The following is a 14,128-nucleotide window of genomic DNA, read 5'->3' as shown; positions in this document are numbered from 1 at the left end:
TAACCTAATTCAGCAAACGTTTGTTAGCAAGCTGGCTGGCTAACTGTATAGCAAAGAGTTTATTATGTTGGCATGTAGGGTGAAATTTGGAACATACTCTAGCTAACTTAGCAAAGCAAGCAAATGTCAGTTAGAAAGCCAGCTCACTAATTGCTTTAGTTTATTAGCATCAAAGGTTGGTTGTAAATTAAAACTGCTTTTTACAACAGAAGTTGAAGCTTGCTAGTGTAATTAAACATTAATTATCAAACTGACAAGCTAAATATATAGTGGATATTTTATAATGCTAGCAGTAGACTAGTATAACATTTTGGGCCACAGTGTTGCTAAGTAGCTCATAACCTTGAAACCCTGCTAGTGCTGTTAGCTAGCAAAAGTTAATTAGCTAGCCAGTTTTAATTATCTAACATTGGCTTATTAGTAAGAAACATTTAGGAGTGAATCACTTTTTGTTTCTAACATGAACATGTAGGCTTGTTTAACTTAGCTATCAAACATTAGTTAACAAACTGGCTAGCTAACTACATAGTGGATATTTTGTAATGCTAGCAGTACTGTTGTATGAAATGTGGGAGACAGTGCAGCTAACTAGCATTAGCAATGACCCTGTAACTTAGGGCTAGCTAGCAGATGGTAGTTAGCTAACCAATGTGCTCAATAACTAACATGAAATTATTGATAACAGAGGTCAAGGGAGAAAAAACGGCTTGTTATAGTGGGAATATAACATGATGAATATATTGTTGGGTGGGTAATCTGCTACTTGGCTTTTTGATGTCACAGGTAGCTTGTGGTAATATGATTGGCTGGTTTGGTGACAGAGCAGACAATGTGCCACCTGGTGGAGCTGAGTGTTGTCTCCAGACTGCACTTGAAAGACAGAAAGAAAGAAAGACAGTAGCTGCTTCAGATCAGTCCTGGTGTGTTCCTGTTTGTTCTGGTAAGTTCTCAGTCCAGTCTGACTGGCTCCAGTTTCCTGGTGGAGCGGTCCAGTTCGTAGTCCAGTCGCGACAGGCATCTGGGGCAGCCGTCTGCCCTCTTGGCTCCAGAATCGTTTCCTGGCTGTTGATAGGTAATCAGCACTGAGTGAGCGGGGACTGAGGGTGAAGAGGAAGAAGAGGAGGAGGAGAAGAACAGAGGGGGATCTTCATCCAGGTGTGGTGGATGAGGCCCCCTGATTGGTTAAACAGGGGGAGCGGGGGCGGGTCTTTGAGGCACCAGAGGCTGTGACACAGCAGGAGGTTTCGGTTTTCTGACAGAGAAACAAAAAACAACTTTGAGTCCAACTAGCTTAAAGCTAGCTTCAACCTTTAGGCCCAGTTAGCTTAAAGTTAGCTTCACCTTTTAGGCCCAGTTAGCTTAAAGTTAGCTTCACCTTTTAGGCCCAGTTAGCTTAAAGTTAGCTTCACCTTTTAGGCCCAGTTAGCTTAAAGTTAGCTTCACCTTTTAGGTCCAGTTAGCTTAAAGTTAGCTTCAACCTTTAGGCCCAGTTATCTTAAAGTTAGCTTCACCTTTTAGGCCCAGTTAGCTTAAAGTTAGCTTCACCTCTTAGGCCCAGTTAGCTTAAAGTTAGCTTCACCTTTTAGGCACAGTTAGCTTAAACTTAGCTTCACCTTTTAGATCCAGTTAGCTTAATGGTAGCTTCACCTTTTAGGTCCAGTTAGCTTAAAGTTAGCTTCACCTTTTAGGCACAGTTAGCTTAAAGTTAGCTTCAGCTTTTAGGCACAGTTAGCTTAATGGTAGCTTCTGTTTCTAGGCGGAATTTGCTTAAAGTTTGCCTCAACTTCTATCTAAGTCCAGTTAGCTTAGTTAGCTTTAAGTTAGCTTTAACTTCTAAGTCCAGTTGTTTAAAGTTAGCCTCAACTTTTAGGTCCAGGTAGCTTAATAAACTTCTATGTCAAAGTAGGTTAAAGTTAACTTCAACTTCAAACAGTTCATTTTTGACTTTGGAAATAGTTTGTCAAAACAAATTTCAACTCAATGTCCACTTTTTAGCTTTTTCCAGGACTCTAAAGTACATTTCACAGTGTTCATCAGTGGATGGAGTTTGCTCAGGTGTCACTACACCACATGAATCTGAGCAAGATTCAGTTAAAATGTTTGTAAAAAGTTAGCTAGAGGGCCTTGTGTTGAGACTCTGTCTGACGAATGTTAATCAGGTATACAGAAGTGTTACTGTTCTTACAGAGGAGGAGGAGGAGGCCTCAGAGAGTAGGGGGGCGCTGTCCTGCTGGTCTCCACCACCTGAGCACACACACGGGACAGAAAAAAACAAAAAAACATTGTGATTTGTGTAAATTTGTTGTTCCCTTTTTAATTGTCCTGGAAATTCAATCACCCTGCATGATGTATTGTTTCAAAGCCAGGGTGTATAAAAAACAAAATTGGTATTAAATTGCATTTTGTTGAGCTTTTTGGCCCTAAAAAGGTGATTAAAACCTCTGCATTCATAAAGCATGACATGATTCAGATGTAGCTACAGTTAATAATTGTTGGAGGTGCAATTCAAGTATTTCCCTTTTTCCGTGTAGTTTTTTATGTGTCTCTGTGTATGTGCCGCACTGTAATAACTAAACTAGCTCTGATGACACGAGCTTCATGTCCAAAGAGAGTGGTTTCATTTGTTTTTTAGCATTTATGGGCCTTTATGTAATAATGGATAATAGCGGGGAACTACACTGCACTTCAGTACAATTCTTGGACACTTGCTAGTATAATTATTTCCATTTTCTGCTACTATATACTCCACTACATCTATTTTAGAACTTTAGTTTTATTATGTATTAATACAAAATACAATAAACTAATAAATTATGAAGTAATATTATAATATTAAATAATATGTAATATTCAAATAAAACTTTATTGGTCACTGGAAGAAATTCACAAACTATCCAGTCATCTAAATCAGCTCTAGCTTTACCAGCTGCAAGATTAAAATGAATGCTTCAGTATATTTATTATTATGTAATGGGTCATTCTACATAACGAGTACCTTTACTTCTAGTATATTTTGATGCTAAAACGTTTGTACTTTTACTTAACTGCAGGCCTTTTACTTGTAAACCAGTATTTTTATACTGTGGTATTACTACTTCATTAAGTCATTGAGTCAATGTTATAAAAAACCTCCAGAAATATCTGACAGAATATAAAACAAACTAGAATATTCATTAAAAGCAGCAGCAGCAGCAGCAGCAGAGACTTAAGAGCACTACAGCTGTAGTAATTACAGATGACAGTAGTAGTATTACAGATGACAGTAGTAGTACTACAGATGACAGTAGTAGTTATAGTAGTACACTTGTAGTATTACAGTGTGAGTAGTGAGGAGAGTATTTTACCTCCTGCGGTGGCAGTAGCTGAGCGTGATGCTTCACATGGAGAGAGAGCAGAGGATGTTAGGACTCATTCATTTTAATTAGTGCTGTCAGTAACAAGCACACACACACACACACACACACACACACCTGTCAACTAACTACCCAATGTGGTAATCAATCACCAGTCAATCAAGTAAAACATCAATCGACTAAACAGCGACTTCACTGCCTGATGAGTCAAATAAATGACTGTTGATTAAGACATGTAGTCTACTAACTATTCTACAGATTAACATTGTTGTTTATTGATTGGTGATTGGTTATTAACCAGCTAGTGTTCAGTTAACTAATTAACTATAATTTACTTAGCGGACCAGCCTACAAACTAATAAGACTAAATATATAGATAAAGAATAATTAGTCTACAGATGGGTCAATAACTTCATTAGGAGGGATGCTGTGGTCGTCATAGCAACATATTGGACGAAGCCCTACGAGGCTGATCTGAAGCTGAGGCTTACCGGGAGCACAGCAGCAACATCATCATCATCATCATCCTCACGAGGGGCCTCCTGATCAGCAGGGTCACATTAACATGTTTATTATGTCTGTTTATTGAGCTGCTGCACCTGGTTCATCACTGCACACTCTAATTAACGGGGGTGTTGCTATGGTGATTAATTAGGGAGATGTTACTAACTGATCAGAACGAGTGATGAAACACACACACACACACACACACGTCACTCAGCTTCTACACTACACCCTGACGGCAGTAAACTCACCCCGTCTCTGACGATGTTGTTAGTGTTGCCCCGGACAACAGATGGAGGCTGCGCTCTGGGAGGCGGTGCTCTGCTGGGATTGGCCGAAGCGGCGCCATCAGCCCTGAAGACAGGAAGTGACGACAGGGAGCGACAACAGCTCAGTGAGTGGAGTCACCAGAGAAAAGTACATTTTGACCAAATGTCAGCACTACGCTCATTTTAATCCAAGTTTTTGGCCACAATTTAAATTGGATTCTGTCACTGACAGGAGGAAGAAGTTATGATGAAGAATTTTACAGCAGAAAGGAACGGTGTAAAGAAGAAAATATGAGAGAGGGCAGAGAGAGAAGGCAGCACAGAGGACTGTCCTCGAAGCAGCTGCCGGAGTGTCCTTGAACACAGCACAGAGGACCATTTTAAAGGAGCTGTCAGGGTGACACTGAATGCAACAAACAGGACAATTTTAGAGCAGTTGTCAGAGTGACATTGAACACAGCAGGGAGGACCATTTTAGAGCAATTGTCGGCCGTCACTGAAAGCAGCAGAGAGTAATTTTTAGAACACCTATTAGAGTGTCCTTGAACACAGCACAGAGGACCATTTCAGGGCAATGATCAAAGATTACTTGAACGCAGCACAAAGGATTGTTCTTAACACAGCAGTACGAGTGTCCTGAACGCAGCACAGAGGATTGTTCTTAACACAGCAGTACGAGTGTCCTGAACGCAGCACAGAGGATTGTTCTTAACACAGCAGTACGAGTGTCCTGAACGCAGCACAGAGGATTGTTCTTAACACAGCAGTACGAGTGTCCTGAACGCAGCACAGAGGAGAGTTATGTAGCTGCTGTCTGTCACTCTAAACTGATTATTAATAGAAAAACTGCAGCTGAGTCGTCCTCCTCCGTCAGCTGCTGCCGACTACAGACATAATTCTGACATAAAATAGTATTATAATAGTAGCATTATATAAAATCATAAAATAGACAGAATATTAAAATTATATTCCACTCATAGCAGTCAGAATTTTTATTTACGTATTATTTACATAAACTATGTTTTTACTGAACTGGACAGACTGATGATATTTCATTCTTAACACTGTATATTTCTGACACCAACTATAAGTCTATTTAATGAAAAAAGATTAAAAAATAAATAAATAAATAAATGATGCTGATCTCCGTCTTTATGATATGTGAGAATATGCTAATCTAATATACTCTCAGTGCTGATTGGTCAGAGCCGTATGTACAGATTCACACTCACTGGTATCCCTGCGACCTCTTCCTGCGGCTCAGCCCGAGTCGCCGCAGCAGCTCGTTCCTGCGCAGGAAAACAAACGCACCCAGAGCGACCAGAGGAAGAACAAGGAAGAAGAAGACCAGCAGGCCGTCTCTGAGAGACGTGTCTTTATCTGAGGACGACAGACAGACAGATTTCCATCACAACCAATGTCTACTGGACTGGATTAACCCCAACACAAATAAGATTCAAGAGATTCAAGATTTTCTAAATATATATACCTATTTTATTACCTGAATTTCCCCTAGTACAGTTCCCCTACTTCCCTACTACAATCCAAATGTAGTGCTTTTAAAGTGAAGCATTTGTGCAGGAGGAGCTGAAGTAGAAGCATCTGGAAATAATTAGTCAAGCTGTTAACCAGACAAAGTGTTTTCAGTGTTTAGTCTGACATGGCTGCTACTACGAGTGCTGAAGTTACCAAAACAACAGGTTTACGTGCTGAGATTTTCTGAAGAGGAAATGAAACAGGAACTGATCAGGAAACATGATCGAACACTTTAAAACTTTAGAAACTACAAAAGAAAATGGTTGAGTCTTATGCTGAAAATCTGCAACTGGAACATTTAAAACGAAAGTATTAAATTTGTTATCTAAAGTTCAAGTACTGAAATCAGGGAAGGGAAAAGGAAGCAACATAAAACCAGTTGGATTTGGTTAAATAAAGTTATTCAGAGCACCGATCCGTCGCAGGTAACTTTAGATTCCGAAATAACAAACTAAAGAGGTGAACTACAAAAGGAAAAGGGCCTAAAGATGCAGCTTCAAGTACTCAGTATGCAGCCAACAATGACTTAATACTGTTGCTACATCGATATGTTAGCATCAATATGTCAGCATTAACATTCGATTGATGAGGGGTGAAGGTACCGTTCCAGGTGGGTCCGCTGTCCACGCTGCCGCCGTAACCTTTGACCTCACAGAAAGGAGCATCCCAGCCGTTGTCACAGTGACAGTTTTTGTTGCTGTTACACACCTGATAGACAGACAGACAGACAGACAGACAGACAGACAGACAGACGGGTTAGTGTGGGAGGGACTGATACACCTGACAGGTGGGCAGACAGGTAGATAGACAGACAGGTGAAGGTGTCTCACCCCGTGTCCGTGACATTTCTTCTCCACGTCACAGTCGTAGTTCAGGATGTCGGCGCTGCGACACTCAAAGTTCATGCAGACCTGAACACCACAGAAGAAGAAACAAACATCAACCTCCCCTCCTCCTCCTCCCTCCTCCTCCTCCCTCCTCCTCCTCCTCCTCCTCCCTCCTCCTCACCTTGTTGTCTCCACACTTGGTCCCTTCGTTCACCATGCCTGGATCCGGGACGTCTGATCCCAGCATGAAGTCGACTCCGTAACATTTGGCTCCGGCGATCGGCGTGCTGATGATCGACGGTTCGATGCCGAACACCGTCACCGCCTGAACGTTGGAGCACTGCAGCTTCCCGCACATAGCGTTTCTATGGCAACATAGAGCGTCACATGACCATAAAAACATTTACATATATTAATTGATTTGTATTGAAATGTGATAAATATCTGATAAACTGTTAAAATAAAAACATGGATGTGTGTGTGTGTGTGTGTGTGTTACCTGCTCTCACACTTCTTGTAGCCGTAGTTGTGGTAGCCACAGTTGCCGAAGCGATCTCCTTTACTGTTGACATCTTTGAAACAGATTTCAGGAGCCGCCTTCGCCTCTGAGGAAGAGGAGGAGGAGGAGAGAGGACACGTGACGAAGAGGAGAAGAAGAAAAATGAAGTGATACTGAACAAACAGTTTAGAGGCTTCAGGAATGCAGCAAACTGACAAACTACTAACAAACTCCGACTGTCAGAGCAGCTGAGTTTCAGCTCTGATGTCAAAATGATTTTTCTGATAGCTCACTTTGAGAACTGTACCTTTAATCATTTAAAGGGACCATTCACCCCGAAATTAAGATCTAAGATCAGTTTTTCCTCTTACCTCTCGTGCTATTTATTCCTCTAGATCATTGAGTGCAGAAATATCTGTGCAGGTTTCTGCCTTTTTCTCAAATACGACGGAGCTGATCGGCAAAAATATACATTTGAAAAACCCAACAGCTGTCTCTCTTTCCAGAAATCAGCAAAAGAAGGCACGGTTGTCAAATGGCTAAAAACAACAGGGTGTAGAAGAACTCTGTCTAAATAAGATACTTAAAACTGGAGAAATGATGATTTAAATCAGGAACTATCTGATCAAAGACTTAAAGATTATTAGTGTGACCAGCGTCCAGCATCACACTCAGACACACACAGATTTCAGCCTCCACTCTTCACAGCCACACAGTTCACAGTATAAACAGGCAGAGGGACGTACTGGATCCAAATATGGCCTGACACTGTCCGTCGTAGTGCTGACACTTCCCGTTGTAACAGTAGGCCTGCTGGTTCCTGCAGGGCTGCCCGTTCTGAAACACACAGAGAAAGAGTTTAGTAAAAGAGCTAAATATGTCTTCCAACACACACAACACTGCTCAGCTCGCTGCTCTGGCCGTTCTGACCCACAATCCTCTGAAGATCTGTCATTTCGGGCCTTTCTCAGTCTGCGTGCTTGTCCGTACTCGTGTTCTTGTGGACTTGTGAAACGCCATCATTCGCAGTCCAAGTACTGTTCCAATTCAAAGTCCGCATCGAGTCAAGTACGGTCCAAATGCCAGGATGTGTTCTTGTTCTGCCCATTTTACCCAGGATGCATCGGGTGGTGACTTGTGGACTTCTGACAGCCAGTATCCCAGTCAACAGGCCCGACACGCTAGTACGCCACGCTCTCTGGGTCCAACAGTGAGGGAGATCTGGACACTTTTATGCCCTGGGAAGTCTTTTTTGGCTTCATAGGAATGAATGATGGCCGATGCTGAGAGGGTCAAAGTTCAAGGTGAGGTGTTATGACGACGTAGTTCTGTCTGCAAACTGCATCCAGATGTACAAACTTTGTGACGGCAGCTGCAGTTCGTACTACAGCAACAAGAAAAGGTACGAGGTCTGGAACACAGGGTTCAGACAGACAGACAGACAGACAGGAAGACGACTGATAGACAGACAGAGACAGACAGACAGACAGACAGGAAGACGACTGATAGACAGACAGAGAGACAGACAGACAGACAGGAAGACGACTGATAGACAGACAGAGAGACAGACAGACAGACAGGAAGACGACTGATAGACAGACAGACAGACAGACAGACAGACAGACAGGAAGACGACTGATAGACAGACAGAGAGACAGGTCTGGCTCAGGTAAAAGTCTCACCTGGACGAAGACGTCGCTCTGACAGAAGGACGAGGAGCCGTTGCAGTACTCTGGTAGATCACACTGATCTGTACTGGACCGACACACCGTTCCACCTGGTAGGTACTACACACACACACACACACACACACACACACACACACACACACACACACACACACACACACACACACACACACACACACACACACACACACACACACACACACACACACACACACACACACACACGTCATTGGCCAGTACTCAAAGTGCAAAATATAGTGATAAAATGAACAGATAACTAAAATCTCTAATATTCTTATATTTTTAGATTTAGAGATATAACATATATTCTTATATCTATAAATCTCTAACATACATTTTTCATAGTGGACTCTACAGAGACGTATTTACAAAGTAGAAGAGCAGTAAAATGGAATTATAAGCAGAATCGTCAGCATTTCTATGATCTTTGATTGTTTTTATTTCTTCAGTTGCTTCTTATTTCCTGTTTCTGTTGTTAGTTTAATCCCTGGTACATTCTGTGTAAGTGTTATAATTTCCATCTGCTGCTGACATTATAATATCTGTACAGACTCATTAACATATTTGCATGTTTTAATTTCAACTATTCAGCCCACAAACAAATATCCAGTATTACAGTCATCATTACAGAAATCCTACAGTATAAGTAACTCTTCTTCTCTTGTCTAAATGCCCTTTTTTGTCACATGTAAAGCACTTTGAACTGAATTACGGTGCCGCACAGGTAACCTTGTCTGTCTTACAGCCCATAATAGATCTGTGTAGCGTAATTCTTCCATGCTTCCAGCTGAGTGGAGGGGAAATTAATGAACTGCGCTACCTGAGGTGCAGGAAAAGCGATCAAATTTTGAGTTATTGCTGCTGGAAATGTTGCCTGTGTCAGACTCAGATCATCACTGTTGTTTGTCTAAACCAAGCATTTAAAATAATTCTACTCTGGTCTTACCTGCAGACACATACAGGTCAAGGTGTTCAGTTTTGGTGGGTGATTCCTTTAATCTGACAGGGTTTCATTAAGCTCATTTTGCCATTTTGTCATGCCACCATTTAAAATGATCAAATTTCACTTTAATTAACTTGTGAATTTGTTGACTAATAACACGCTGACCAACATGGAGGAGGCTATCGTAGCTTATTAGCTTTGTTGCTAACATCCAGTTTTAATGAAGCTCCTCTTTCAAAGTCTGAGACAGAGACACAGTTAGGAGAGAGTAGTTCACCAGCTAGCCTTAAGAGCAGTCACCACTTCACCAAGTCTGTTGTTCTCAGGCCTTTAGATCTGGTTGTGTTTACCTGACACTTGGAGCAGCACTCTCCATAAGCACACTGAGCTCCAGCCTTCAGTTTACACGTCTGGTACTCACAGCAGGGGTCCTCCTCACACTCCTATAAAACACACACACAGCTTTTTAATGAGTATCTGAGCTTCCAACACTGCTCTTATTTGATCTTTTCTCACACTACTACAGTTTGGTGGAGAACATTTTGAGTTTTAAATAGGAACTATTTTATAATCAGAATCAGAATCAGCTTTTATTGTCCAAGTATGTGAACACATACAAGGATTCTGACTTTGGCTTTTCCTCTGCTCCCCTGTACCGACACATAATCAGATAAAAAGGGAGACGAGAGCAAGCCTGTAAATACAGGTGTAAAAAACTTTGACAAAGAGTGTGAAAAGATAATAATCTGCAATGATGCAGAGTGACAAGAAGCTGGAATAAATATGTAATTACTATGTACAGGTTCTATTATATACACAGTCATAACTCAATCAAATCTGAACACGCAGACATAATACACATATATAGATATTTTAAAACTTACACTTTCCAATGATATGATTACCTAAAATAAGTGTCCATAAATCTACTTTCATTTCATTTAGGCTCTCTTTTGCCTCAGAACTCGCTGCTGTCTGTACATCAATGCTAACAGGAACAGCTAATAGCTAACTCAACTTTTAATGGAGAGTTTGGGGGAAAAAAGTGAACAAATATTGGCAAAAAACTTTGATTCAACTTACAGCTATTTACAGCAATATTATACTTCCTGTTTACATCTCCCAGTGCATTATGGGAAGCTATTTCTTGGGTCTTTTGTGGCTGTAAAAGGGTTGAGTTTAATTTCACAGCACAGACCTTCTGTGATCCACAGTCACACTCCTCTCCGACATCCACCAGTCTGTTTCCACAGTAGGGGGCGCTGTAGGCCTCGTCAGGCCGAGGGACGTTCAGCAGGCACGTCCCCCCCGTCAGCAGAATCATCTTCTCAAAGTCATCGGCACTACAGCTGCTGAAGTTTCTGGATCCTCTGCAGAGAGGAGGAGAGAGAAAGAGGAGGAGAGTAGAGGGAACAAGGAGAGGAGAGACAAGGAGAGTAGAATAGAGAAGGAGAAGAGGAAGAGAGAGAGAGAGGGGACAAGAGGAGACAAGGGGATTAGAGGAGGAGGAGAGGAGAGGAGGAAAGAGAGAGAGGATAAGAGGAGACAGGGGAGAGGAGGACAAGAGGAAAGAGGAGAGGAGGTGAAAGGTGGAGGAGGATAAGGAGGAGAGGAAGATGAGAGGAGACAAGGGAAGCAGAGGAGGAGGAAGACAGGAGGAGAGAGAGAGGAGGATAAAAGGAGGCAAGGGGAGAGGAGGGGAGGAGGCGAAGAAAGAGGAGAAGAGGAGAGGAGATGATAGGTGAAGGAGTGTAAAGGAGGAGAGGAGAGGAGAGGGGACAAGGGAAGCAGAGGAAGAGGAGGAGAAGAGGAGAGGAGATGATAGGTGAAGGAGTGTAAAGGAGGAGAGGAGAGGAGAGGAGAGGAGATGGTACGAAGAGACAAGGAGAGAGGAGGAGGTGAGGAAAGAGGAGAAGAAGAGGAGAGGAAGCAATAAGTGAAGGAGGATAAGAAGCAGATGAAGATGAGGAGGGGGAGAGTGAATAAAACCCTCCTGTTACTCCTGTGTGTGTGTCTGTGTGTGTGTGAGAGAGTGTGTGTGTGTGAGAGTGTGTGTGTGTGTGTCTGTGTGTGTGAGTGTGAGTGTGTGAGTGTGTGTGTGTGAGAGTGTGTGTGTGTGTGTGTGTGTGTGTGTGTGTGTGTGTGTGTGTGTGTCTTACGTGGCTCCAGAGTTCATGATGCAGGCCAGGACTGGGCAGGTGCAGGAGCGCCCGTCGTCGTGGTTCATCCCGAGGTTGTGACCGAGCTCATGAGCCACGATGGAGGCGAACGAGGGAATATTGTTGTTGGTGAACTGGAGATTCAGAGTGTGTGTTAATAAAGGTTATTCAATACACGTCCACAAAAAAAAGACGCTCCATATATTTGCAGAACTTGCCTGAGAATTGTCATATTTTTAAAGTTTTCTTCAGTATCAAAGTAATTGGTGATAGTTGTCTGTACGTCCATGAGTATACTGCAAACAGCAAAGGCTAATAGCTAATTCGGCATACTTTTAGTGACAGTGATATAAAAAATACAGTCTAAACAAAATGTTATGTGGAGGACAGGAAGTGGAAAGAGAAGATGCACAGTGAGTGTCTACATATGTCAGCAAGTTGAATTTATGACTTTTTAATCCACTTTTTAATAAAATTTAAGGCCAATTTTGCAATAAAGATAAATTAAAAGTGAAAATATAGCCGTACGCATACATATGCCGTCATTTCAGAATATGTTTAATGATAATAACTGGTTCAGATGAAGAACATTTGTTGCAACACGTCTATTAATGTGAAAATACATTGGTCCCTCATGATGTTAATTAATCAGTGCAGTTGTTTTACAGTGAGAGTCACAGACGTGTTCAATGTAGCCGAACTGAAGTCGACTTCTGTTGATAAGAAAAGATAAGACTTTAACCAACAGAATTTAGGCCTGTTTAATACTTTTTAAGGCCTTTTATAAATAACAGCGCTTTTAGAAAGTGGCCCCTTTTAAACTGACCGATTTTTAAATATATGATTTGAATGCAGCTTTAGTTTGTGGAGAGACGGACAGGTGAGTCAGCCAATAAGGAAGGAGCAGTGAGCAGCGTACCGCGTTGATCCCGCCCCCGTGGCTCCTGGAGCAGACTGTGGAGACGAAGGCCATTCCTGCTGTTCCCCCGAAACTCTTCTTCCTGCAACGACGCCATCGTCATCATCATCGTCATTGTCATCATCATCATCATCATTATTGACCATATGTGTGTGCAGATGTCTGTGTGTGTGTGTGTGCATACTGACAAATGAGTTATGCTGAGTGGTTTGCTGTGTTTGTTTCAGTGTGTGTGTGTGTTTCAGTGTGTGTGTGTTTCAGTGTGTGTGTGTGTGTGTGTGTGTGTGTGTGTGTACTGACAGGATGAGCTGTGCCGAGTCGTGCCGGCGTCGGGAAATCAGCTCTTTCTCCCTCCACTGGGTGAAGCGACTCAGCACCTCTCCGGCCCCTCCGTCGGTGCTGATCAGGTTCTGCTGAGTCCAGATCTCCAGACCGACCAGAACCACCCGAACGTTCAGCTGAATGTAGATCTGAACACACACACAACACACACACACACACACACACACACACATTAATATACTTTCTACTGAAAAGACTTCTTCTCATGTATTAAGAATATATAAAAGTACAACAGGGGATACTTTTACTGTTAATACTTTAATACTTAAAGTACATTTTCCTGATGATGTTTCTATTTATTTTTCTTGAGTAGTGTTTAACACAACACCCTTACTTGTGACAGAGTATTTTTAAAATGTGGTATTAGTACTTTTAGATAAGTAAAGGATCTGAATCTGTGTGTGTGTGTGTGTGTGTTTTAACTCACGCTGTCTATGAAGTTTGCCAGATGAACCATCTCCTCCCTCACTGCTGTCTCATTCCTGTTCATATAATTATACTGCAGACAGAAAGAAAGAAAGACAGAAAGAAAATCCTCAGACCAAACATCAAATATTGATTATGTTATTAAAGGAACAGTCCAAAATTTTGTGACATCTTTAGTGCAGTAATCGGTTTCATCTGTGTGACACATGTAGATCCAGGATGTGTTTAGCCTAGTTTAGCACAGGGTGACAGTGCTAGCCCAGCTGCTTCAAAAGAGAAAAAAAAAAACCCTAAAACAACTCAAAAGCTAGTTTTTTATTCTATGCTAACAACAATACGGTAACTAGCAGTTGTGGTTTTAGAAGTAGTTAACATGTGAGTTCTTTGTTGACCAGACTGAAGGCCACGGCCAGAAAAATACTATAATAACATTTCTTCATTTCTTACTTCCCTAAAGAAAATACTGACCTACAGCAGCCGACTACACACAGGAATTAAACCAGAGAAGTGTGTGTGCTTGTGTGTGTGTGTGTGTGTGTGTTACCCTGTCGTTGTCGACCACGAGCAGCAGCTCCACGTAGTAAGTCTGATGGAGAATAGCTCGCTTCATCTGAAACACATAAAAAACATGATTTTATGGAC

The 14,128-nt window shown here is 41.9% G+C and overlaps 1 protein-coding gene across 2 annotated transcripts in view; it reads right to left on the bottom strand.

Annotated features, from left to right (window-relative positions):
- Nucleotides 1–757: 757 nt before the first annotated feature.
- adam9a (ADAM metallopeptidase domain 9a) overlaps nt 758–14,128 on the bottom strand; it is a 42,434-nt gene continuing 29,063 nt past the window's right edge. Inside the window, exons 7-24 of one of the 2 annotated variants that reach the window (XM_070833684.1) lie at nt 14,031–14,096; nt 13,488–13,559; nt 13,019–13,188; nt 12,719–12,800; nt 11,800–11,933; nt 10,839–11,010; nt 9,991–10,083; nt 8,671–8,775; nt 7,735–7,825; nt 6,989–7,094; nt 6,671–6,854; nt 6,493–6,573; nt 6,265–6,370; nt 5,359–5,506; nt 4,109–4,211; nt 3,345–3,374; nt 2,186–2,244; nt 758–1,252 (exon numbers count right to left, since the gene is read on the bottom strand). In XM_070833684.1, the coding sequence (XP_070689785.1) occupies nt 1,183–1,252; nt 2,186–2,244; nt 3,345–3,374; nt 4,109–4,211; nt 5,359–5,506; nt 6,265–6,370; nt 6,493–6,573; nt 6,671–6,854; nt 6,989–7,094; nt 7,735–7,825; nt 8,671–8,775; nt 9,991–10,083; nt 10,839–11,010; nt 11,800–11,933; nt 12,719–12,800; nt 13,019–13,188; nt 13,488–13,559; nt 14,031–14,096 (1,872 nt within the window). In that variant the 3' untranslated portion in view covers nt 758–1,182. The remainder of the gene's footprint in view (nt 1,253–2,185; nt 2,245–3,344; nt 3,375–4,108; nt 4,212–5,358; nt 5,507–6,264; nt 6,371–6,492; nt 6,574–6,670; nt 6,855–6,988; nt 7,095–7,734; nt 7,826–8,670; nt 8,776–9,990; nt 10,084–10,838; nt 11,011–11,799; nt 11,934–12,718; nt 12,801–13,018; nt 13,189–13,487; nt 13,560–14,030; nt 14,097–14,128) is intronic. The other variant, XM_070833685.1, reaches the window with a different exon arrangement.

This window comes from Pempheris klunzingeri, chromosome 7, assembly GCF_042242105.1.
Source record: "Pempheris klunzingeri isolate RE-2024b chromosome 7, fPemKlu1.hap1, whole genome shotgun sequence".
Taxonomy (NCBI): Eukaryota; Metazoa; Chordata; class Actinopteri; order Acropomatiformes; family Pempheridae; genus Pempheris; species Pempheris klunzingeri.
Note: the sequence above shows the minus strand (reverse complement) of the source record. Positions and strands in the feature narration are given on the sequence as shown.